General features: G+C 40.9%; 1 protein-coding gene and 1 long non-coding RNA gene across 3 annotated transcripts; one reads left to right on the forward strand and one right to left on the reverse strand.

Annotated features, from left to right (window-relative positions):
• Positions 1-2,962: 2,962 nt before the first annotated feature.
• On the reverse strand, positions 2,963-14,955 carry LOC132534233 (uncharacterized). The gene is made up of 6 exons (XR_009545908.1): positions 14,849-14,955; positions 14,519-14,759; positions 12,070-12,149; positions 9,658-9,759; positions 9,220-9,409; positions 2,963-3,137 (listed from the first exon to the last, which is right to left on the reverse strand). It is a non-coding gene; the product is annotated as an uncharacterized LOC132534233 (long non-coding RNA).
• Positions 14,671-23,366, forward strand: MSTN (myostatin). Of its 2 annotated transcripts, none has more exons than XM_060177581.1 (3): positions 14,671-15,188; positions 17,936-18,309; positions 22,542-23,366. In XM_060177581.1, the coding sequence occupies exons 1-3, from the start codon at positions 14,816-14,818 to the stop codon at positions 22,728-22,730; spliced, it is 936 nt and encodes a 311-aa protein (XP_060033564.1). In that variant the 5' UTR covers positions 14,671-14,815; the 3' UTR covers positions 22,731-23,366. The 2 variants fall into 2 exon arrangements, with proteins under 2 accessions (XP_060033564.1, XP_007529064.1); XM_007529002.2 differs by having other exon boundaries at positions 21,544-22,726.
• The last annotated feature ends 3,658 nt before the right edge of the window (positions 23,367-27,024 follow it).

The raw sequence follows: 27,024 nt of genomic DNA on the forward strand, positions 1-27,024 counted from the left end.
TTATTGGATAGAGAGAGGCAGAAATTGAGAGGAAGGAGAGATAGAGATAAAGAGAGACAGAGAGACACCTGCAGCACTGCTTCACCACTTGTGAAGGTTTCACCCTGCAGGTGGGGACCAGGAACTTGAACCCAGGTCCTTGAGCATTGGAACACATGCACTCAACCAGGTGTGCCACCACTCAGCCCCAGGTCAACCATTCTTGACCTGTCTGAGGGTCACGGAATTAAACTCGCAGCAACAGGGCACACATTCATTTCAAGTGCACATGAAACATTCCCCAACACAGACAGACCATCTGCTGGGCCATAAACCAGCTTTGATAAATATGAAAAGGTCAAAATCAACAAAGGCAGAAACAAAGAGTGTGTTCGAATAAAAGAACTGAATAAGAAGTCAATTATGAAAATGGCATGCAATAATCACGAAATATCCAGAACTGCGAAACAATGTACTTGTCAACAACTCATAGGCCAAAGAAACAATCAGAGGAAAGTGGCAAGATGTTCTGTACGGCCCATGACTTTGAGGTTTGTTTTGCTATGATGAAATTTTATTTTTCAATCTAGACACATTTATCAAGTCTCAAGAAAATAGATTAAGAGACGCCAAGGCACTTACAGACCAGTTCCCTAGACTCCACATAGCTAGTATCTTCCTCTATACCAATGCATAACCCATCTATTTAATGTTTTCACTTAATTTAATATCTTTTTTACATGCTTTTTTTTTTTTTACCACTCCTTTCTTTTTGGCTTTTCTTTCTATCTTTTTATTTTATTTCAAACTATACTATTTTTTAAAATGTGTTTTCAGGGTAAGAAAGAACCCAGGGTCTCCTACCTTTGAGATACCATTAAGGTCTCTCTAGCCTGATTTTTATTCTATATTGGGGGGCGGGGAGAGAAAGGATTATCCATTATTGTTTGCAAGTACTGTCTTTAGTATTCCTGTGTGGTACTGGGGATTAAATTCAGTGCTTCATGAATGATAAAAGCTTGAATTGTACCCACTGAGCCAACTTCCTTCAACTTGCTATTTTAAATTACCCCTTGGTAAAATGGTTTTGTATCTATCAGTGCTAGTCCCTTCTCATTTCTCTCTTATCAAAGTTTGCCTGCCTATTCCGAAACATTTGTTTTCTTTAAAAATCGGTCAAGAAGCTCAAGCTCAGTCCCAACCATACTGACAAGTCTCAGCGCCTCTCCCTCCCCGTTTCCTCCCTCTCCTCTGCCCCTCTGCTTCTGTCCAAAAAAAAATTGGGTGAGAGGATGGGGAGGGAGCTCGGTGGTAGAATGTCAGCCTTGAGGGGTGGAGAGTCCGGGTTCAATTCTTGCCACCTGAGAGTAATGAGGACACAATGAGTGGAATCCCATGGATTGCAGTCTTGCCATTCTCTCTCTCTCTCTCTCTCTCTCTCTTTCTCTCTCTCTCTCTCTCTCTCTCTATATATATATATATATATATATATATATATATATATATATCTTAGTCTTTTTTTTTTTTTGAGGTGACTCAGCAATAGTGTGCATGGGTGAGACCCAGAGTACTATCTCTGGCACTGCACAAACACACACACACAAATTGAAAAATGATCAATATTTTATTAGAAAGTATGTGGCACTATATATAGAGAGTGGCACTTTACAGCACTGGATTTTCCCTATTCAAGAACAGAGTTTGTCTCTCTACAATTTTGTTTTTAATACTTTTGTCATATGGAGCAGGAGTTCTTAAACATGGTTGTAAAGTACATATATGTGACAGTAGGGTTTCAGATGGAGACAGAGAGAGAATGAGAAAGATAATACAGTAGCACAGCTTATGTCAGAGCAGTGGAGGCTGGAGTTGAACCTGGGCCATGCACGTGGCCAAGCAGACACCCTCTCAGGTAAGCTTTTTTGCTATTCCTCGTTTACTTATTTACTATACTCCAAAGGCCTATGCTTTATTCCCAGAAGCTTAATTGAGTGGAGATGAGCATGTACCTGATGTATCTATTAAATCAATCTGGGTAAAGAACTACTCATGTATGGTCTTCTAGCTGAATCCTCTCTAGGGATTTTCACTAGACAATAAAAAAGTGGGCAGAAGATATGAGGAGGCAGTTCTCTAAAGAAGTGATATACATGGGCCACAGACATGTGCGGAAATGCTCCAATTCACTCATTACCAGAGAAATGAAAATTAGAACCACATTGAGATACCACCTCATCATACCTGTGAGAATGGCCTTCATCAACAAAACAGCAGAGAATAAGTGTTGGAAAGGATGTGGAGAGAGAGGAACTCTATTACACTGCTGGTGGGAATGTGAACGGGCACAACCACTCTGGAGAACTGTGTGGAGAATCCTTAAACAAATACAGATGGAAATACCTTATGATCCAGCAATTCCACTCCAAAAAAAGATAATAACACTAATTTGAAGCCATATATGCACTCCCATGTTCATAGCTGCATTATTCATAATTTTTAAAATATGGAAGTAACCAAAATGCCCTTCAACAGATGACTGGATAAAAATGGTATGGGAAATATACTCAGTGGAGTACTGCTCAGCAATAAAAAGATGGTATTGTGTGTTTGGGGATAAAATGGATGGAATTGGAGAAGATTATGCTTAGTGAACCACTAAGTTACAGATGCTATCATGATTCCATCTTGGACTTCCCTGGGCAGACGACCTCACCAACGTGGCCTGGAATCTCACCTCACCTTTTCAGCATGCCACCCCACTAGGGAAAGATAGAACAATATGGGGGGATATGGATCCACTTGCCAACATCTATATCCAGAGGAGAAGAGATTACAGAAGCCAGAACTCCCACCTACTATACCCCATAAAGAATTTTGGTCTATACTCTTGGGGTGGGGGTAGGGGGTTGTTAGGAGAAGATGACCAGAGGGCTTTGAGATTCAATTCCATCAGGACCCAGGAGAGAAATAATATAAATTTAAAACTTATAGGTAAGGGCTAGTTAGTTCTACCACTGTGTCTTCAAAAAGTTGATATGAATATTCAGTCAAAAGCAACAAGGTGTGGTCCCTTGAAATGTCACTTGTAGGGGTTTACAAGCAGACCACAGGGCCATCTGCTGTCTTGGAGTGTTCTCAGAAAGCTCCATCAGTGTTGCCTGATGAATGACAGAGCTTATGAGGACATTCAGAATTATTTTTGAAAGTCTGTCATGCAACACTTAGCAGTACCTACTACATGTTATCATACACACATATTTCTCAATGAATTTCAAGAATTATAAATAATACAGATTGCATTCTCTGATAACAATATAATTTAGCAGAAAAAAAGTATGATGAAAGTAAAATCAACATCTCCATCACTTTGAAATAAAAGTAGATATTACAAACTGTCTTTGGAGCCAGAGATTATATGTGGATCACATGAGAGAATCCAAGAGGGGGAGTAGGAAGAGGGAGAGAGAAAGAAGTCAGAGGGCCACTCGCTGGAATCCTCAAGCATACATTATGAGTCATAGGAGTGCCTTACTTATAAATTTTAGTCAATGAATTTTGTAGGTTACAAAAGAAGAGAAAAGACACATTAAACTAACCTTGGAAAAATTGGTAGTACAATGATGTAGTTCTCAGAGTTCCCAGCAGGGGCCAGAATGTTCATGCTAAATCTATTTAAATTTAAAAAATTTTCTTTTTTCCACAGTAATTCAAGGTTAGGTTTATTTTAAAACCAATAAGAAAGCCAGAGTTAACTGTAGTTGAAATCATTAGAAACCACCAACTTAGCCATTTTAAACTTCAAGAATATAAGTATAGATTTCAGAATATTGAAAAATGAGATTAACAGAGAGAGAGATGTCCTGTAACAAAAGACTGACCCCAGTATCTGAGCAAGTGAGCCTCCAAAGTACATTTAGTCAGTAGACACTAAAACCCCGATAGTAATTGCCAGACACAGGTCATTGGTCTTTCAGTTGCCAAGCCAGACCATGGATTGGATCCAAGAACAAAGGGCACCACTGTGGCATTGACGCAGGGTTGAGCACTGACCTTATTTGTTAATTTTAGAACATTAAAAAAAAATTCTAAACCCAATATAAAAGAAGTACTTGGTGTTTCAAAAGTACTGTGATATAGATCACTTTAATACATCAAATACATTATTCTTAATTCTGATTCCAGTCTAATTCTAACCTCTCTTTGGGTGGCAATTTCTCCATTTGTGCATGAGGAGATTAAATATGTCATCATTCTGAAATCCGTATGTCCCTAAAGTTCTTTTTTCCCACAGGCAGACTTTCCCTTTCCTGAATTCAAGTCCCGGCACAGTGCTGATCACAGACTAGGTGCTCCTCAACTGTTTTGCAAACAGATAAATAACAGGAAACATTCTAAAGGATTCTTTCTAGGAATTTACAAAATCGTTTTGAAATCAAATGCCTCTGAAAGTCAATCCTTTTATCAATTATGAAAAACCAAGTTCTAGACAAATCCAAAGATAAAAAGTACTTTCTGAAGGTAACTGGATCCTTATAAGGTTATCACAACCTAAAATAAAAAGGCAATTAACTTTGATTTTTAAAAGTTCATTTTCTTTTAAAAAGTACAGGGGAAGGGGCCAGGCAGTGGCGCACTTGCTTAAGTGCACACAGTACAGGGCACAAGGACCCACGTTCAAGCCCCTGGTCCCCACCTACAGGGGGAAAGCTTCATGAGCGGTGAAGCAGGACGGCAGGTGTCTCTCTGCCTCTTCCCCTCTCTATCTCCCCTTCTCAATTTCTCTCTATCTCTATCCAATAAAAAAAAAAGAACAAAATACAAGGGTCAGGGGAGAAAGACACACACAGAGACAGCAGAGCCCTGCTCAGCTCTGGCTTGTGGTGGTGCTGGGGATTGAACCTAAACCACAGAGTCTCAGACATGAGAGGCTTTTATATAACATTATGTTATGCTATTTCTCCAGCTCAAAAATTAAAATGTTAAATGTCTTAAGACTTTAAACTAAAATGTCTATATTCAGATACATGTCAAAGTTTTTTTTTTTTAATCTTTATTTGTTGAAACATACACTGTAATTGAGTCTATCATCTCCAACAATTCCCCAAAAATGAATCCCTGGAGATTATATGATACTCTTGTGCAGTGGTTGAGTTTGAAAGCTTAACTCTTAATAATGGTAAGAGTAAATATATTTTATTAAATTGCAACCTGTATTTTCATTTGATCTGGGAAGAACACTTGTTCTAGATAAACAAATCAGTCATGAAAAATGATGAAAATCGTGACTAGGTAAGTGTCTCAGTGAGGAGAGTGCGGACCTTGCATGCCTGGGGCCAGCTAGTGGCACACAGGGTGGAAAACGCGTATTACCCTCCTCAAGGATCTGAGTTCAAGCCTCCGGTTCCCATCTCCGGGAGAGAAGCTTCACAAATTGTGAAACAGGGCTGCAGGTATCTCTCTCATTCTCTCTTTATCTGTCCTATCTCTTGTTCTCTCTGTCCTATCAAACATAAAAGAAAAGGTAATGGCGGTAGGAGCAGTGGATTGCTTGTGCAGATGCCAAGCCCTAGCGATTACCCTGGTGGAATAAAGAATAGGGAAACTATCAAAGGAGGGTATAGGATATCAAAGGGGTTCTGGTGCTGGGAATTGTGTGGCAATGTGCCCCGCTTATCCTATGGTCTTGTCAATATTTCCATTTAATAAAATAAATAAAGGAAGAACTTGCATGGCTAAAGCCACAGGATTAAAAAAATTTTTTTTAATCTCAATTTATTTATAAAAAGGAAATATTGACAAAACCATAGGATATGAGGGGTACAACTCCACACAGTTCCCACCACCAGATCTCTGTATCCTATCCCCTCCCCTGATAGCTTTCCTATTCTTTATCCCTCTGGGAGCATGGACCCAGGGTCATTGTGGGGTGCAGAAGGTGGAAGGTCTGGCTTCTGTAATTGCTTCCCTGCTGAACATGGGCGTTGACAGGTGGATCCATACTCCCAGCCTGCCTCTTTCTTTCCCTAGTGGGGTGGGGTTCTGGGGAAGCGGAGCTCTACGAATCCACTGCTCCTGGAGGCCATGTTTTCCATTTTATTGAACAGCACAGAGAGAAATTGAGAGATGAGGGGGAGATAGAGAGACACCTGGTCCAGCTTCACGGCTTGAGAGGCATCTCCCCTGCAGGTGGGGATCAGGGGCTCAAACCCAGATAGATCCTTGCACAGATCATTGCACTTAGTACTATGTGTGTTTAGCCAGGTGCAGACCTGCTACATCGCCTATTAAGAGAGAGAGAGAGAGGGAGTCAGCACTAGCACAATAGGTTAAGCGCACATGGCGCAAAGCACAAGGACCGGTGGAAGGAGTAAGGACCCCGGTTCAAGCCCCGGCTCCCCACCTGCAGGGGAGTCACTTCACAGGTGGTGAAGCAGGTCTACAGGTGTCTGTCTTTCTCTCCCCCTCTCTGTCTTCCCCTCCTCTCTCCATTTCTCTCTGTCCTATCCGGTAACAACAATAACTACAACAACAACAATAATAAAAAAGGGCAACAAAAGGGAAAATTAATAAATATATATAATTTTTAAAATGTCAGTCTCTTCCATGACTTTGAATAAAAAGGAACACAATCAAAAGGTTATGAAACAGTTCAGGAAAAGTAAGAACACAGCAAGAATCAGAAAGTTGAGCGATATATTCGTTTTACTCAGGGAAAAAGTAGAAAGCTGAAGTTCCTTGTACTTTGGGAAACCTCTATTCATTTTCTGATTCAGTGATTCAGTAGATAATCTCTTTGCCCGCCAAGTTTATGTGTCAAGTACTGAACCAAGAATTGAAGTGACAAAAATTAATAACAACAACAACATTCTTGTCTTTCAAGAGTTCGTGGTCTATTTGGGGCAGTTGGAGAGGGGGGTAAATATGACAGAATGAGGAAAGAAAAGTAAATATCTGAGGATAGTAAAGATGTATATAATCTAAGTGATGTTAACACTTGGACTTTGTAGAATCGTTTTCAATCAAAAATGAGGCAAATTATAACTTTATTTTTTAGTATCTATGTTTTTAAATCTGTAAGTTTCCCACTTGGGTAAGGGAGGAGGTAAGAAAACACCTTTTGAAGTTTTCCAACGTTAAATCTACCTCAAAATTACAGTGGACCTAGTAACACTATTGTTATGAAGCAACTATGGATGTTAACATCTCAAGACTGAACTGAAGACATTCTATATAATACCTCAAGGTCACAGGTTTTAGCCCACATGCTCGAAATAGCAGCAAATACCCTCTATATAATGTACAAGTTGGTAGTTGGTGACTTCTTCTAGTGTTTGCCCTTCTTCCGTAGCCAGTCAACAGCGTCAGGTTGAGCCTGATGTCAAGTTTCGAGACCTCCTTTGAATCTGGAGAGGTGGCAGTCGTTGACTCTGTGGGTCATAGTCTGTCTGGAGCTGCAGGGGCAGTTCGGGTCGTCTCTGGCTCCCCAGCGATGGAACATAGCGGCGCACCGGCCATGGCCTGTTCCATAGCGATTGAGGAGGGCCCGATCATAACGTGCCAGGTCAAAGCCGGGTTGACGCTTGCAGGGGTCTGTGATGAGGTGTTTGTTCTTGACCTCAGCTGACTGCCAGCTCTGTTTCCAAGAGTCTGGGACAGAGAAGTTCAGTGTAGGCGCAGGGGACCAGATTGGGTGACGAGACGTCAAGCGTTGGACAGGGTGGGCGAAGATATCCGCGTATATTGGCAGGTCCGGTCGAGCGTAGACGTGGGAAATGAACTTAGATGATGCCGCATCCCGATGAATATCTGGCGGGGCGATGTTGCTGAGAACTGGCAGCCATGGGACCGGGGTGGAACGGAGGGTTCCAGAAATGATCCTCAGGGAGGAATATAATTTGGAATCGACCAAGTGGGCATGGGGGCTATGGAACCATCCTGGGGCACAGTATTCTGCAGTGGAATAGCATAATGCCAGAGAGGATGATTGCAGTGTGGCAGCGCTCGCGCCCCATGAGGAGCTGGCCAGTCTTGCAATGATGTGATTCCTCGCGCCCACCTTTGCTGCAGTTTTTATGAGATGTTCGTGAAATGACAGGGTGCGATCGAGAGTAACGCCAAGATAGACTGGCTGGGCTTCATGCTGGATTCTCGTATCGCCAAGCTGCACATTAAGTTGGTGACTATAAAATAATAGAGTGTACTACTCTTAGCAGTAATGTCAGTAAGTAAATACACAATGTCTAAAAATGACCATTTGATAATAGCTACAGGTATTAAGAGGAGAGGAAAATACTCCATTGAAATAACGTAAAAATCATTACTTCAGGGGATATTTTTCTTTCTTTTTTTGCCTTCAGAGTTATCGCTGGAGCTTAGTGCCTACACTACAAATCCACTGCTCCTGGAGGCTAATTTTTCCCCTTTTGTTGCCCTTGTTGTGGTTATTATTGTTCTTATTGCTGTCATTGTTGTTTGATAGGACAGAGAGAAATCGAGAGAGGAGGAGGAGAGACAGAGACCTGCAGACCTGCTTCCCCGCTTGTGAAGCGACTCCCCTGCAGGTGGAGGTTTGAGCCAGGGGCTCAAACCGGGATCCTTACGCCGGTCCTTGTGCTTCATGTCATGTGTGCTTAACCCGCTGCGCTACCACCCAACCCCCAGGGATATTTTTCTAAGTGTGGTCTGGGGATCCCCTTTCAGAGAGTTTGTGAAGTAAAAACTTGAAATAAATAACCAAAGCTCACCAATGTGGGAGCTCACCTTCTTGTGCTGTTACATAACTTGAGAACTACTGTACAGTTTTCTGACCTTAAGTGTACTCAGCATCGAATGGTTCCAAAAGTCTATAGCAGTAAAGACACAGCACAAGCGATCAGATACAGTGCAGCTACTTACTCTAATTCCTAGTCTCCTCCTGTATTTGGCCACATAATTAAATTTCTGACAGTTCCTCTGTATTAAGGTTCCTGCTAGTCAGACGCTGCAGAGAGTTAAACCATAAGCCATAAGTTAAACCATAAACCATAAGCATTTTGAGGGTAAGTATATTTTATACTCTCAAAAATCCTAACAACTAACTTCCGGCATTTGTTACCAAGAAGAAAAGAGTTTCTTTGCTATCTTGCTTTTTTTTTGGTTGCAGAAATGTAAGGCCCACCCAGTATAAGGAGAACTGGGAAACACACACACACACACACACACACACACACACACACACACACCCCTCTTATTATTACTCACCTAAATTCTGTTTCCTGAGAGAAACTGCTTTCATAAATGGCTTTCCTTGGGCAAGGCCAACAAAATGGCAGACCAAGTTCTCCCAGTCAGTGAGAAGGATCTCGACTCCCACCAGACAGACTACTGAGGTTTTCTATGGCCAATGAACCTCCCTGGGCTCTGGGACTCTGGAAAGGTTTCAGTACTGCCACTGGAGAAGAGATACAGGGAGCCCACCGTTGGTCCACCTGGTTAAGTACACATATTACCATGTACAAGGACCCTGGTTCAAGCCCCACTCCCCACCTGCAGGTCTCTATCTTTCTCTCTCCCTCTCTATCTTTCCCTTTCCTTTCAAGTTCTCTCTGCACTACTGAATAAAATAGAACAAAAGAGAGAGGCTGACAGAAACATATTTCAAAACTATCTTGATTACCTCTTAACTCATTTGATACTAACCTCTTGAGAAGTTGATGAACTAACAGTCGACCATTATTCATAGTGATTATGGTCAGTAAAGTTATTGCCGACACTGCATCGGTGAGTAGCAAGTGATTGTTCCTAGGGGAGTAACAAGGTTAGATTCTCATGAGCCTCTGGTTACACCAACCAACAAATTAAAAACCTTGCTTTATTATTATTTATATATCATGTTGAATATGTACTGCTAATTAACATTAGACTTATGATCAATAGTACTATATAACTCAAGTTCAAACAGAGCTTATCAAACACATGTACTTTTCTGTAAATTATTTTATTTTTCCACAAGCCCATATTACAATTTCCTTTTTCATTTCTAGTATATATAAGTCTAAAGCCCAAAACTACCATTTAATCACTCTTACGCTTCTGTTTTTCTTTTTAGAAGATTTTATTTATTTATTAATGAGAAAGCAGGAGAGAGAGAAAGAACCAGACATCATGCTGGTACATATGCTGCCGGGGATTGAACTCAAGACCTCACGCTTGAGAGTCTAGTTCAGTGGCATTAAATTCGTTACTTTGCTTTATTTCAGACCACATGCCTTTGTCTTTCCTCCCAGGCCTTCCCTGTACCTTTGTACCCTTGCAAGTAAACTCCCTTTTATTCATTTTCTTCTTTATGGGTAGAGAGATGCAGTGAGAGGAGTGACGTCCCAGCACCGCTCATGAAGTTCACCAAGTTTCCCGTTGCCTGCTGCTCCTACGCAGTGGCTGCGGACTTGCCCTGCGGGCACTGAGTGAGTGTAGGTCTAGCACGCGAGCCACCACCCAGGCCCTCAGTCTAGCCATTTAGAAGTGGACGGCTCAGTGGCATTGGATCTGCTCACACTGCCGCAGTGTTGTGTGACTATCAGCAACATTCATCTCCTGAACTCTGCCATCTCACTAAATTGAAATGCTGCTGGGGCTGACAGGAGAGTGTCTCTGACCACACGAGGGGGAAGCTTTGCTGCCGTGATATCTCTCTTTCCCTCTGCCTTTTTGTCTCTCTTCCTCTCTGGAAAACAAACAAACAAAAAACCCCCATAAACTACAACATTGAAGGTCTGGCAGCAGCAGCACTAATAACAGAGATTATAAATTGAAACTCGAATCTATTAGACAGCAGCTAACCCTAGTTGCTCCCACTAACTCCACGCCGTCCAGCCTAGTGCCAGGCCATCATCATTCTACTTTCCATTACCTGTGCTGAGGAGCACAGAACTTTGGCTTATGCATGAGGGGTCTTTTAAACAGTTGAACCACCCAAAAAAAGCATGCATACAAAAGTGGAATGCATGGTACCACAGAAGCCTGAAGATGGCTCACATGGTAGGGTACATACCTTGCCAAATATGGAGTCCACGTTTGAGCCCCCATACTACATGGGTGGAAACTCCAGTGCTATTCTCTCAGACTCTCTCTCTCTCTCTTGATCTGTCTAGGAGTGGTGACATTGCCCTGCTGGAGACCCATGCCATATAGATGATTTGGCACTTGGTTACAAGATGGGAGCTGGAAGAGGCAGGACAAAAAACCTTGTTTTATCTAGTGTTGTTAAAATTCGGAGGCTCCAGCTCGCCGGGCTAGCTTCACGGGTGGGTAACAGAGACTCGAAGACACACGGCTGGGCAGGGAAGCTGTATTTCTTTATTCAGGAACAACGATTCATAAACTAAACCAAACTAATCACCAAACAGAATTCTGCTGCCTCCTTCCCCAACGGTGGCGCCAAGAACTCTGGAACTCTGGAACTCTCTTGGGGTTCCTTGGGGCGGGGACAAGCGGGCCCGCGAAACTAGCAGGACTGATCCAATTTTCTTGGCAGGGGGAGAGCATACAACAATCTAGTTAGAAATTTGTGTTAGAAGACTCAAGTCTGGGGTAGGAGAGATAGCAGAATGGTTATGCAAAGAGGTTCTCATGACTGAGGCTCCAAATCTCCAGGTTCAATCCCCTGCACCACCAATAAGCCAGAGCTAAGCAGTGCTCTAGGAAAAAAAAAAAAAAGTGATTTTTTTGTCACTTTGCTTAAGTCCACGTGTGACCATGAGGTTTTCCTGAGTATTAATTTTTGAGTTTAAAAATAGTTTTTAGTATGTAGTCAAGTTCTAAAATATAAGACCTACAAAAAAAAAAAAGAGCAAGTCAGGTAGCTCACCCAGGAGGGGAGGGCACCTGTCTTGCCACGCATGTGATTCTGGTCCACGCTCCTGCTACACCACATGGAAGCACAGGGAAAACATAGGTGCAACTGTCTGTCTGCATGTCTGTCTGTCTGTCTGTCTATCTATCTATCTATCTATCTATCTGAAAAAGTCTGACAGAGTGGTGAAGCCCCAGTGATACAAAAGTAAGACATCTTGTACTGGAAGAGGACTAACTTGGTAAAAGTGCACATCTTACCTCAGGTTCAATTCTGAGCACCCCATGACATGAGGGAAAGCTCCTTGGATGGTGGAGTGGTGCTGCCTTCCTCTCTCCATCTAAAATGAAAAGAGTAAGAAAGTTGGCTCAGGATTGGTGACATTCCATTCCACTGGTAGAAGGCTCTGGGACTATATTTAAAAGATGAGCATCAACAGTACAAGGATTTACAACCTTCATTTACTTTATTCCAGACAGTAGAATTTTTTTTTTTTAAAGCTGCTAAAACATGTCTTGGATAGGACGTCCTTTGAAAATGTTATTCTCCTGTGGCACACAGAGCTCTGACCACTGCTAGTCGGTAATCGGCAGGTGCGGCCTGACGTGGTTCTCGTACACGTGGACTCTAAGTCTGTGCTTGACCTCAAGATCCTCTGCATGAAACTAAAACCAAACCCCCAAGTACCAGTCACTTCCCTACCCATCACTTACTACAGGGCAGGAGCTATGTTTCCATGCACTCTTAGATATCGCCCGGTTTGATGAGGAAACTACGCGTAGGGAAGCTAAGAGTCTCATTCATTCTTACTCAGTCAGAAGTGACAAAGCTGTGATTTGAACTCAGCTCTGTCCAGCTCCAAAGTCCTAGTTCCTATCATTCAATTCGAATCCAGCTTCAAGAAATCTGACTGGAATAAGTATACGGATGCATATGTTAGAATTATTGTAATGTTGTATAGATTTATACGCTGAAAATGAATTTACAAAACTTTGTCAATCTGATCTAATGTTGTCCCACAACAAAGGCTATCTGAAATACTTCAGGGCATCTGGTTTGTGACTGGTTTTCCTTAATCTTTAATGATAGGCAAATCTAATACATTATGTAAGACTGGTTTTTTGTTTTGTTTTTTTCTCAAGAGGTGTAGAGACCTCTTAAGAATTTGATGGGGGAGTCGGGCTGTAGCGCAGCAGGTTAAGCGCAGGTGTGGTGCAAAGCGCAAGGACCGGCGTAAGGATCCCGGTTCGAACCCCGGCTCCCCACCTGCAGGGGAGTCGCTTCACAGGTGGTGAAGCAGGTCTGCAGGTGTCTATCTTTCTCTCCCCCTCTCTGTCTTCCCCTCCTCTCTCCGTTTCTCTCTGTCCTATCCAACAAGGACGACTACAACAATTAAATAACAAGGGCAACAAAAGGGAACAAATAAATAAAATAAAATATTTAAAAAAAAAGAATTTGATGAAAATGCATGAACTTTTCAGGCTACTGAGTTGCATTTTACTGCACTGAGGCAATAAATGAGGGCCCAATGTTCAAAAGTGGTAGTAGCGACCTAAAAAATCAATTATTTGATATGAGCCACTGCATCGTCTTAGGAAAGAATAAAGCAATGGATTCACTCTCTCAGAAGTCTCTTGCTTTCCAGGACGGGAAGGATGAAGAATTCTCTTGTGACCTGAAAACAGCTTCTGTTTCTCACTGGCTATGTTTATTTAGTTCTCTAATAGTTCATTTGATTCGATCTTGCGGCTCTCATAGCTAAGGTTGAGGGTTTGATCCCTACAGAGGCCACTTAATTTAGAGAACAAAAAGCTGTATTCTCTGCTCCCACATCATACCCCAAATCCCTGCCAGGTGTCTGCCCTGTGGACAAAATGAAAAACTGGCAAAGAGTGCAGGCCTGTTACAGCACTCGGGAAAATGGGCACCTCTCTGTTCTGGTATCCTTTTTCTTTTTTTATGTTCACTATATTCTGAAATAATTTATAGGAAAAGATATTATCCATTTTACTCTTCCTGAGTCAGACTAATAAGAGCTGCATGACCGGTCATAAAATCAATTACCTTCTTTTTCTAACTGCAGACTTTTCTGCTGGTTGAAATGATCCTCTTAGTGACAAACCATAGGGCAGCACATGCTCTCAGTGATAACGACATGCAACTTAAGAACAGAAAATAGCTTAATAGTCATCAATCACAAATCCAGCAGCTTCTCTATTAATAAGAGCCGTTAAATTGGTTAAAACTAATTTCACGTATGACATAATATTTTAACACTGATTTTTAGTATGTATTTAGAATTTTGTCAGGAAGTCAAGTTTATCAAATTACAGCTGAGTATCTTCTATGAGTATCACAATGCAGTCTTTCCTTTCTTGGAACCTTCCTGATTTGAATATATATTTTTGCTATTTACATGAAAATGAAAACAATTTAATACAACACATAAAAACATTTCCACTTTGAGGGCTTGCCTTAGTAATATAACTTTGACTTTTGAGGAAATAATATTTCATGTCTTAACTATGCATTGCAAACCAAGATTTACTTATTTAAATCATAACCCAAGAGACTCATATCAAGATTAGCAAGATTTACGTGCAGCTTCTATCATTGTTAACCTTGAGTTGAATTTTTAAAACATCGTGTATATTTCTCATGATCTGTAGACTTATTTCTTTTATGAAGCAATCAAATGAATCAGCTTACCCTTGACTGTAACAGAATACCGCATGGTGACTTGTGACAGGGTTTTAACCTCTGACAGCGAGATTCATTGTGGATTCAAGAGCCAATCATAGGTCCTGACGACACTTGCTCATCAAAGTTGGAATATAAAAAGCCACTTGGAATACAGTATAAAAGATTCACTGGTGTGGCAAGTTGTCCACTGACTGTACAGGCATTCAATTTTTGCTTGGCATTATACAAAAGCAAAAGCAAAAGGAAACTAAAGGAAGAAGAAGAAGAACAAGGAAAAGATTGTGGTGATTTAAAAAAAAAATCATGCAAAAACTTCAGATCTTTGTTTATATTTACCTGTTTATGCTGATTGTTGCTGGTCCGGTGAATCTAAATGAGAACGGCGAACAGAAAGAAAATGTGGAAAAAGTGGGTCTGTGTGATGCATGCGCTTGGAGACAGAACACGAAATCTTCAAGAATAGAAGCTATAAAAATTCAAATCCTCAGCAAACTGCGTCTGGAAACAGCTCCAAACATCAGCAAAGAAGCTATAAGACAACTTTTGCCCAAAGCTCCACCGCTCCGGGAACTGATTGATCAGTACGACGTCCAGAGAGATGACAGCAGCGATGGCTCCTTGGAAGATGATGATTATCACGCTACAACGGAGACTATCATTACCATGCCTACGGAGTGTAAGTAGTCCTATGAGTGTATATCAACAATTCTGCTGACTGTTGTTCTAGTGTTTACGAGAAACAGATCTATTTTCAGGCTCTTTTAACAAGCTGTTGGCTACTATATAAAGTAGGAGGGGAAAAGCTTCCCACCTCCCAGCCCTGCAACATTTCATGAGAAATAGACTAACGAGACTGAAATGTGCTATAGTTTTGGTTTCTTTTAAAAAGATTTTTTAAAAAAAACTAAGAAACATAAAATACTTGCAAATCATTAATGCTACTTAATATAATAAGACATATAAAACATATCTATGCTCCGACAGCTTAATTCCACCACAGTAGTGACTGGGAGATACTACAAGCAATTTTTAAAAAAACTAGGTAAAGATTTATTTGGTTGTCTAAAATGTACATTTGTAATAATGCATTTTTCCACTAGTGATAAAGAGCTTTATGAATTCCAAGCCTAGTTGAGAGTCTTCTGAACAGAGTCTGTTTGTCAAGACTATTTCTTCACTGTGATTTTATGTTCTTTACAAATTAAAATATTTAATCTTGAAATCTTTACAGTAGGGAAAAATAATTGTTTAAACTTAATGTATTACAGTCATGATAAAGTAAATATCACATCATGATAGCTACCAGTGAATTGTCTGAAAGTAGCTAAGAAATAAACATTTTAACCAAGGATTCAAGCATAGTCCACAAAGTCCGACTAATCTATTGACTATGGTTAGTTACTACTATAGGAAAGTACACAGTCTGCATATAAGCCAGCAGTCACACTGCCTAATAGCCAGAAAGATCATTTTATTCTTCATGAGAGGTTCGAATATTACTTGTAGTATCTACATGGTTTCTAAAAGATAATATATTCATGCCACACCTTCACAATCAATGCAAAAGCTTACTCAAGAAAAGGGAGACAGGCACGTTAACAGAGAAGGCAAGACAAGATCTTGTGCCAAGCGTCTGAAATCTTGTTTAAAACAGGGCTTCATACACTTTAAACTGGACATACAACAGCTTTAAAATACTGCTTTCCCCTCTTACAGATTTAAATTATAAAGTCACACAATTTCCTTTAAGACTCTGCTGTCAAATAGTCCTGTAATTGCTTCACCTTACTGATTTATAAGCTCTACAAGAACACCAAAATGCACTGAGTGTTCCTGCTTACAAGTCTCCCCAGAAAGCCCTGAAGTTCTAGCTTTTCAGATAGCCTGAATATAACTTTTAATTTTTTTTGGCTCTAATTACCTGCTTAAACTCATTCCTTAGAGAGAGAGAGAAAGAAAGAAAGAAAGAAAGGCAATCCCAGAGTCAAACAGAACAGATGTGCTATATTTTCTTACAATTCACGGGTCTCAGCTAGTTGCCCTGGCTGTCTTGTCTCCAGGTAATTCAGGCCTGGGGGAAGGGTTTCTTCCAGACTGACTGGTGCAGCTGCTCGGTGAGTGTAACTGCTCAGATTCCAAAGGATTCTAAGTGGATGTTCCTCCACGGTGTCTCTGGCTCTCTCTAATCATCATCATTTAGAAATTTCATTCACTGCTCATTCTTACATGGGAATGTTCTCAGTCGCCAGATCTCTTGGAGGGTGTAGAGTCCTTAGGCACAGCTGAAAAAACACTCACTGAAAAATTCTGAAAAGTTAAATTCTTTCCTTGGGTATTTTTTTGGGGGAGGGGAAGAGTTATGAATGAAATTCTACCATTCTCTGTTTCCAAAGACTAAATGTGCATTCGTTAGTCCAATAGAAAAGGAAAAAAAAAGTCAGTAATGAAAATGAAGGGTTTTGTTCATTATGTCTGAGAAACACTCAGCATCTTTCTTTTTTTATTTAATTTATTTTTTTTTAAAAAAGGAGACATTAACAAAACCATAGGATAAGAGGGGTACAACTCCACACAATTCCCACCACCAGAACTGCATATCCCCCCCCCCCATAGCTTTCCTATTCTCTATCCCTCTGGGAGCATGGACCCAGGGTCACTATGGGATGCAGAAGGTGGAAGGTCTGGCTTCTGTACTTGCTTCCCCGCTGAATATGGGTGTTGACAGGTCAGTCTATACTCTCAGCCTGTCTCTCTCTTTCCCTAGTGGGGAAGGGCTCTGGGAAGCAGAGCTCCAGGACACATTGGTCTGTCCAGGGAAGTCTGGTTGGCATCCTGCTGGCATCTGGAGCCTGGTGGCTGAAAAGAGAGTTAACATACAAAGTCAAACAAATTGTTGACCAATCATGGACCTAAAAGCTGGAATAGTGCAGATGAAGAGTTGGGGGGGTTCCTCCATTTTGTAGATAGCTAGTAGGCATATTTTAGTTATATTCCAAAGGGCCTGTGGCTATACTAGTGTTTTGTTTTGTTTTTTTCTCTGAGCCTGAAATCTGATATGCAGGTGGATCCTAGTTATTGTCTGGGGAGGTGTTGTCATGGTTGGAAAAGGGACAGAAAGCTGGGTCAGGGAAGAGAGTAGCTCCCTAATATGGGAAAGGGGTGTAAATATTGGTGACTGTAAACCCCATCGATTTGATGTGATCTGGGGCCCATATTCAGCTTAGGAGCCTATGTGGCCTCTGCATCCCTGTAGATCTGAGCTCACATTCTATGGTCATGAGCAGGAACGTCCCAAGCTGCCCAATATCAGGACCCATCTTCCTCAGGTGAAGCACAGAGTCTGTTGTTCATCCTCCCTTCAGAGGATGGAACATTCTCTACCATTGTTGGTCCTCATTGTCTCTTTTCTTAACTCATTTACAGCCGATCTTCTCATGCAAGCAGAAGGAAAGCATAAATGCTGTTTCTTTAAATTCAGCTCTAAAATACAATACAATAAAGTAGTCAAGGCCCAGCTGTGGATCTACCTGAGCCCTGTCAAGAGCCCTACAACAGTGTTTGTGCAAATCCTGAGACTCATCAAGCCCATGAAAGACGGTACAAGGTATACTGGGATCCGGTCTCTGAAACTTGACATGAGCCCAGGCACTGGTATCTGGCAGAGCATTGATGTGAAGACTGTGTTGCAGAATTGGCTCAAACAACCTGAGTCCAACTTGGGCATTGAAATCAAAGCTTTAGATGAGGATGGCCATGATCTTGCAGTCACCTTCCCCGGACCAGGAGAAGATGGGCTGGTAAGTGGTCACCGAAAATATTGTCCTAACAACCTTGTTATGTTTTTATTCAGAATGCAAGTATATTTGTGGAAAATAACGACCCAATTTGCTCATGCTGTACCAATGTGCTGCTAAGTCAGATAAAGGTATCTGTCCATGTGGCATCCCTGTACCCAATAAAACCAACTCTCTAATTTCTATTCTATGAACTACTCCCTTGAAACTTTTCCTTTGCATGCAGATTTTTTTTTAAAGCTATCTTGTAGCCCTTAACTTCCTAAGGTTACTTAAAGCTATCTTGTAGCCCTTAACTTCCTAAGACTATTTAAAATGGGAATAAATTGTAAGGTCCTTTTCAGTGACATGTTAGTTTATTATATGAAGAGAAGCAGGAACTCTTCATAGTGTATATACTAAACACATTAAAATCTTTCATCTCATTAGAATGATAAATGTGTTGAAATTTCATAATACTGCAGAAAAAGCAAATGCTAAAATGATCATTAAAATAAAATGCTTTCAGTTACAGTAATGGAGTAAGTATATATTTAGCTTTAAATTTTATTATGTGCTTCAGATTTAAGGCCTCTCATCATAAATATATTAGTATTTTTGCAGGGTGATGCTGCATTAGCATATATGCAGGTTATTTTGTTAATTACCCCTAATGAAATGTAACTTTCCAGTCCAGTTAACCTTTTCCATCCAGCTTATATATATGTAAAAAACCGGGATCCTTATGCCGGTCCTTGCACTTTGCGCCATGTGCGCTTAACCCACTGCGCCACCACCCAACCCCCCATCCAGCTTATTTCTAAACTGCCTCTCCATTCTTGTGCAAGATTTTGCTTAGGCACTGCCATTAATTTAACATCAGGCAGAGGGCAACACCACTCATATTGTAAAAAAAAAAAAAAAGAATTAAAATCACTTAAAAACTTATTATATATTTAGAGTTAGTCACCTGGCTTGCTGAGCTTCTGTTTACAATAATTCATTTCATGTTACCACTTTGTTTATTCTCATCTGTTAACATAACTTGCAATAAACAAGTTTAAATGCAAATTAACAAGTGTTTGGTCTCTAAGTAGTCTCAATTAAAAGCAGGTAATTAGTAAGTCATATCTATTTCAAGTGAAAGCATCCCTCAAGTGGTTATAAAACTTGGCAAATGATCTACCTTTCTTGACTTTTTCCTCAACACCTACTGCATATCATTGACTCCTGAAGTGATGTCATTTTTTTTTTTTTATAATCTTAAAAAGCAGTAGCTTCCAGGTCAATTCTTATTTTGGCACAAGTTAAAATTACTAGCGATTATTTATGAATGTCTGCTTTCTCCGAGGTAGCACTTTAATAATCAAAGTTAGGGGGTCAGGTGGTAGCAGCGGGTTAAGTGCACATGGCTTAAAGCACAAGGACTGGTTGGTGTAAAGATCCGGATTCCAGCCCCTGGCTCCCGATCTGCAGGGGAGTCACTTCACAGGCGGTGAAGCAGGTCTGCAGGTGTCTATCTCTCTTTCCCACTCTCTGTCCTCCCTTCCTCTCTTGATTTCTCTCTGTCCTATCCAACAACAATGACAGCAATAACAACAACAACGATAAGCAACAAGGGCAACAAAAGGGAAAAATGACCTCCAGGAGCAGTGGATTTGTAGAGCAGACACTGAGCCCCAGCAATAACCCTGGAGGAAAAAAAAAAAAAATCGAAGTTAGTGATGTCACAAAGGTTCTAACTGTTATCAAACAAATGGCTAACATAACCCCAGGTTTTCCATGGGAAAGAAACTGAGTCTCAAGTGTATTAAAAGATTAGGGCAATAACACCCAACTCTAGCGGAGAGGCAGTTACAGAAGCCAGAACTCCTATCTTCTACACCCCCAAAACAACTTTGATCCATACTCCTAGTGTGGGAGAAGTGATAGAATGAAGAGGATATGAGGGCTCTGAATTCCAGCTCCATCAGATCCGAGAGAGAAAGAGAGAGAGAGAGAGAGATTTGGATGTCGTAATAGGATTATATGTGGCTTGAAGGGGAGTAGAGGATGGGACCTGGAAGAAAAAGGGAGCAGATGCCTACAAACAGAAAGACAGTTGTGGAGATGACGGTTAGCCCGTGTCTACAGCCTTGGGAGAACCTCCAGTAGGCTGCAGTGGTGGGACTTGGGATTCAGAACTCTGGTGATGGGAACAGTATGGGATTATACCCCTGTTGACATGTAATTTTTAAATTAATATTGAATTGCTAATAAAATATTAGGGCAGGGAAAGGAATGTAGCAACTTACTGTTTGAATACCTACCTGAACAGAACTTTCAGTGAAAGAATAATGGAGGTATTTTCTGAATTATTCTTTCCCTCTCTTTGGGATTCTTTTTCCCTACACAAGATACATGCTACCACCCTCCCCACCCTATTTCTCCCTTCCCAACTCCATTCCTACACTGCTAGTAGGTAATGATTTTGCACTGACTTTTAATATCCAAATCTTCCTGAGTAAAGACCTAGGGAACAAAAGATGAATGAGTACGCTAACCCCTCCTGGGGTCATGAGACATATTTAACCAACACATTCAGTCAACAAGCGTGAAGACAGAGGGCTAACCTCTCCCCTTCTCCTTGACCTCTGCACACTTCCTCCTCCTCCCTCCCTCCGTTTCTTCCTATAAACATTTTTCAGAAAATCTATCATGTCCCACACCTTCCTATACTCAGACTAGGAAAATAAATATTTACAGCACACAGATCTGTCCACAAGAGAATTTGAATTGCTGCTCTAGTCATTGGACCATAAGGGAAGTATCAGTCTAATATAAATTAAAATTCCTGGGAGTCGGGCAGTAGCGCAGCGGGTTAAGCGCAGGTGGCGCTAAGCACAAGGACCAGCGGAAGGATCCCAGTTCGAGCCCCCGGCCTCCCACCTGCAGGGGAGTCACTTCACAGGCAGTGAAGCAGGTCTGCAGGTGTCTTTCTCTCCCCCTCTCTGTCTTCCCCTCCTCTCTCCATTTCTCCCTGTCCTATCCAACAACAATGACATCAATAATAACTACAACAATAAAAAACAACAAGGGCAACAAAAAGAATAAATAAATAAATAAAATGTATAAATTGAAATTCCTTAGTGGGACGCTCTTTCAAATAAATGTGGTGTGAGCAAAATTATTAGGGTTTTTTTTTTTTGGCAATAATGACTTCTTGGAGTAAGAAACTGCTTGAGGGTCTATTAATATTGTTCATTTGTTTTCCCACAGAATCCTTTTCTAGAAGTCAAGGTAACAGACACACCAAAGAGATCCAGAAGAGATTTTGGACTCGATTGTGATGAACACTCAACAGAATCTCGATGCTGCCGTTACCCTCTAACTGTGGATTTTGAAGCTTTTGGATGGGATTGGATTATAGCACCCAAAAGATATAAGGCCAATTACTGCTCTGGAGAGTGTGAATTTGTCTTCTTACAAAAATATCCTCACACTCACCTTGTGCACCAAGCAAACCCCCGAGGCTCAGCAGGCCCTTGTTGTACTCCCACAAAGATGTCTCCGATTAACATGCTCTATTTTAATGGCAAAGAACAGATCATCTATGGGAAAATCCCAGCCATGGTAGTGGACCGCTGTGGGTGCTCATGAGGTTGGGTAGTTGATTCATAACCTCCTTACACATGGAAGGCCTTCCCTTTAACAATTTTGAAACTGTGAAACTAAATACCTAAGGCTACAAGCCTAGCATATGCTACAGTCACTAACGCATAAGCTACAGTGTATGAACTAAAAGAGAAGACATGCAAATGGCTGGCATTTAACCATCAAAACAATCCATACAATAAAGTATTATGACTTCCAGATTTTTTGAACGAGGAGATCAAATAACAATTATGCTTATATATACAACACATGCAGATAAAGAAAAAGCAATTCTCCTTACGTTCTTGTGAATAAAGGAGTAGGCTTTCAAGTTTGTTTCACTTACAATTTACCAAGAAATCTAGATAAAAGTATTGGTAATGTGCAGGATTGAATCATCCTTAAACACTTGAATTTATTTTGTATGATAGTATGCTTGGTAAGATAACTTCCAGAAAAATAGGGATGGGAGATGATTTGCACGTTTCCATTCCTGCTGTGATGGATACAGGACATTCACAATCCGAGCCAGTGGTGCTAATATAATAGGCTGAGTGACTGATGCTATCAGGTTTATCAAATCAAAGACATTCAGTAAAGTAATAAGTTTCTCTTTCCTTCAGGTGCATTGCCATACACCCCCAGATGAGGACAGGCTACCCAAGAGGTCAGCATTAACTTCTATAGTATATCTGGAGGCACTGCATTATCTTAAAAGGCAGTCAAAAAGCATTCATAAATGTCAAACTTTGAAAATTCTAGCCTGTGTTTGCAATACTACAGTTTTCACGATAAAAAAAAAAAGGAAGTGACTATCAACATTGTATACAAAGACTTGGAAGCAATTGCATTTATATGATATGTACACACTATTATTTTGTAAATGTGTCTCCTTTTTTATTTACTTTGGTATATTTTTACAGTAAGGATGTTTCAAATGAAGTATTAAGGCGCAAAGACATGTCACAGATGACAGAAAAGCAACTGCTCATAATTCAGAGCAAGTTAGCAGATTAAATAGTCGTCAACTGTTCTTCAACTCCACATGCTAATGGTTAGATGGTTATATTACAATCATTTTATATTTTTTTACAGTAACCTTCACTATGGATTCATGATGGCTGTATAATGTGAATGTGGAATTCCAATGGTTTACTGTCACTATATTAAAACCTTACCGTTCCATTATTTCAGTATTTACAAGTATTAAGCATACCGTATCAACTGAACTCTATTATCTGAAAGGCAGTGTAATCAACTCATGATAGCTTAACAAGAATTGTTAATTTTATAATTTGATAATGAATATATTTCTGCATATATTTACTTCTATTTTGTAAATTAGAATTTTGTTAATCAAATTCATTGTACTTATGACTAAGTGAAATTATTTCTTACTCCTAATATGTAGGAACCATAAATTATATTAAAGTGTTTTCATTTTTGAAATTTTGAAAGACTTAAGTTTTTTGTTATGATTAACTCTGGATTTATGGTTTTTCTCGTGATCAAAAATGTCTAGTGGCTTAGCAGAAAAGCTTCATTTAGGAGTTTTAGCTTTGTTATTCTCGCTCTCAAGAGTGAAATTCCTGTTAAATTGGGCTTTATCAAATCACTTTACACAGGAAAGCCAGGACTCATTCTATCTATTCTCTCTCTCTTTTCCTTGGTCTGAAAACTATTACAGACTCTCATAGGCTCAATTTGCAAGTGCGCTGCAGCTAGTAAGAGAAATGGTCTTAGAGTGAAGCCTCAGGGACACATGTCCCTTGCAAGGGCTGAATGACAGCACATTCATCTGAACTGGTGGGGTGGGGGGGAGTGTACAAGGAACCAGTTTTCAAGCTGAAGTGGAAAATAATTATGTGATAGTTAGAAACCCTTCAGCACACCATACACTGTGACTGCTGAAAGGACCTCTTCCCCACCCTTCCTCAGTCTGTCAATACCTTTGAGGCAGTAGCTACGGGAGAGATTAATCTGCTATCTGTGTCAAGATTCCTAAATAAACAACCTGGAATCAATATCAACACAAGTTTTAATTATCAGTGACACTACAGAGTTTCAACTCATACAAGGTATATTTTAAACACTAACAGCATTAACAAGGTTGCGAAAAGCGGAGGTAGCCGACTGCAGCAGCTGGGGTGAGGTCACTCTCAGTTGAATCCATTGGAACCTATTTCTTCCAGAATACGGCCACACGTGATCCAAAATGTCTAGGCTGGCAAAGACACTAACGTACCTCAGACTCTGAAGTACAGATAACTGGGGACCCTGACATCTATGGCAGGGACTGTGGAAAGGATATACCTTCAGTTTCTTTTCTATTTATTTATTCCCTTTTTGTTGCCCTTGTTTTATTGTTGTAGTTATTCTTCTTGTCTGTCTTTGTTGTTGGCTAGAAGAGAGAGAAATGGAGAAGGAAAGGGAAGACAGAGAGGGGGAGAGAAAGACAGACACCTGCAGACCTGCTTCACCGCCTGTGAAGTGACTCCCCCGCAGGTGGGGAGACGGGGTTCGAACCGGGATCCTTATGCCGGTCCTTGTGCTTTGCGCCACCTGCGCTTAAGCCGCTGCACTACCGCCCGACTCCCTACCTTCAGTTTCTTATGGCTCAGTCTCAGGATTCTACAATACACCATGGGGCCTTAGGATAGTCTCAGAGGTTGTCAGCCAGCCTCTCCATGTGATAAGTCTCTTCTCCTCCCCTTCCATCAGTTTGGCAGTAGCTAATAAAACAGGAACTATAACCATGGCAGAGAGTGCGATGATCAGTCAGTATTGTGATGGAACTATCTCGTTCTTTTTCTAGTTTGCGTAAGTCCAAGAAAAGGCAAGGGGGCTTTCGCAGCACATCATTTTCAGTACATCAAGAATATTCGCTTGAGATGCATAATATAAATGCCCAAGATTTTCAGAAACTATTTCATAAGGTTCACTGCAGCATACTGCTGTGGATATTCTGAATATCTTCCAATAGTTCTCACACACTAGTCAATAATAAAATGAAAACAAACAAACAAAAATCTTCCAAATTCTACTATTCTCTTGATATTCAAATTGGCTTTTGCATTTTTGTGCCAGAAGAGCTGCATTTTGTTAAGAAGGTGTTTAACATTGTAGTGACTAAATTAGACTTACTTCTATCTCAAAAATTAAAATTTATTTATGAAAAAAATTACTTAGCTTAAACCACAGGATTAATTTTGGATAGTGAATGAGCCTTTTGAAACACGTTGACAACAAAGAATACTGTCACCAGAAAAAAAAAATTAATTGTGCATATATTTCACAGAATCTGTGAATGTCCTGGAGCACACACATAGGAATTTATATACCTTTCCCATAATTGGGAGCTACTCTCTCCCCTGATCTGCCTTCTAGTCCTATTCCCAACTCTGACACCATCTTCCCAGACAATACTTTCATCTCACGTGCATTTTAACTATTGGACTGAGGCGAAAATTAGTAAAGTCATGGGCCCCTTGGAATAGACCTAAAACAGACTTCCTACTTTCTTCCAACATGAAGACCCCACATCTCATCTGCTCTAGTCTTACCTTTAGGGTCCTGATTACCAAACAATTTGTTCTACTTTATATCTTAATGCTTTTCAGCCACCAAGTCTCAGATGCTACCATGATGTCAGCCTGACTTCCCTGGGCAGACAACCTCACCCATGTGTCCTGGGACCTCCCCTCCCCAGGGCCCTGCCCCACTAGGGACAGATAGAAACAGGCTGGGGGGATGGGTCAATCTGTTAATGTCCATGTCCAGCAGAGAAGCAATTACGGAAGCCAGACCTCCCACCTTCTGCACCCCAAAAAGATCTTTGGTCCAGGTTCCCAAAGAACAGGAAAGCTTCCAATGGAGGGGATGGGATGTGGAACTCTGGTGGTGGGAATTGTATGGAATTGTACCTTTCTTATCACACAATCTTGCGATCATTATGAAGACACTAGTAGAGAGAGAAAGGAAAAGAAAGAAAGAAAGTAAGAAGAAAGGGAGGGAAAAAAGAAGGAAAGAAAAGGAGGAAAGACAGAAAAGAGAGAAAAGGAATTAGGAGCTCATGTCCAGTGGAAACACTAACCAAGAACTCCACTCGGGTCAAGAATTTTCTGCCACACTCAGTGGAAGACACGCTAGTGTGCTCCGGTTTGCAGATGAGAACTGTGGGGCAGCAACAGGAGCAGGTACCGCTGTGGACGGATGTGTTCGCACCACCAGTTTACACATGGTTACGATTCTTCACCACTTCCAAGGGAAGAGTGCAGTTGTGCTTTTTGCTGTTTGCACTTTTATAATTCACACGCCTTATGCAGACGCTGCACTGGTTACTGCAGCAAATTGTCACTGCACTTTAGTGACGGGGCAGAGTTGGTATGAATGAGGTGTCTGAGGACCGGTGGCTAAAAGCATTGCATTGTGTACAGAGAGATGGAAACAGTTTATCATCACAGTCTGTGAGAATCAGAAACGGCCTTATAGATCACCTAATTGGCACTTGCCAGAATTGAGGTGGGAAGTTCTCTCCTGTCAGACAGTGAATTGATTCTAGATCACAGACAAGCGTTCTAAGATGCTAGAGTGACTGCTAGATCAATATGGATTCCTAAAGACCTAAATGCAGATTAGCAATAAGAGAGAGAGAGAGAGAGAGAGAGAGAGAGGGAGAAATGGAGAGAGGGAGCCAGGTGGTGGTGCACCTGGTTAAGTGCACATATTACAGTGTGCAAGGACCCAGGTTAAAACCCCTGGCCCACACCTGCAAGGCGGGGGTGGGGGGAGCTTTATGAGAGGTGAAGTAGGTTTGTCTTTTCCCTTTCTATCTCCCCCCTCTCAATTTCTCTATCTATCCAATAATAAAAAGAAAAAAACCAGAAGTGGCTGCTCATTTAATATACTAGATAGAGGAAGTATATATGTATCTTTGACTAGTTTTCCTATAAGAAAAACTTTATATAAGATCCTGTCAAGAACAGAGTGATTTCTATTTTATTTTATTTTATTTTTTCCCTCCAGGGCTATTGCTGGGCTCGGTGCCTGCACCATCAATCCACCACTCCTGGAGGCCATTTTTTTCCCTTTTGTTGCCCTTGTTGT

Source organism: Erinaceus europaeus, chromosome 18, assembly GCF_950295315.1.
Source record: "Erinaceus europaeus chromosome 18, mEriEur2.1, whole genome shotgun sequence".
Classification (NCBI taxonomy): Eukaryota; Metazoa; Chordata; class Mammalia; order Eulipotyphla; family Erinaceidae; genus Erinaceus; species Erinaceus europaeus.

What these genes read in the sequence shown, in the direction of transcription:
- MSTN (XM_007529002.2), top strand. Translation starts at nt 14,816, where the DNA reads ATGCAAAAACTTCAGATCTTTGTTTATATTTACCTGTTTATGCTGATT. An exon ending in CATTACCATGCCTACGGAGT is followed by an intron (nt 15,189 to 17,935) that starts GTAAGTAGTCCT and finishes ACTCATTTACAG; the next exon opens with CCGATCTTCTCATGCAAGCA. An exon ending in GACCAGGAGAAGATGGGCTG is followed by an intron (nt 18,310 to 21,543) that starts GTAAGTGGTCAC and finishes GTTTTCCCACAG; the next exon opens with AATCCTTTTCTAGAAGTCAA.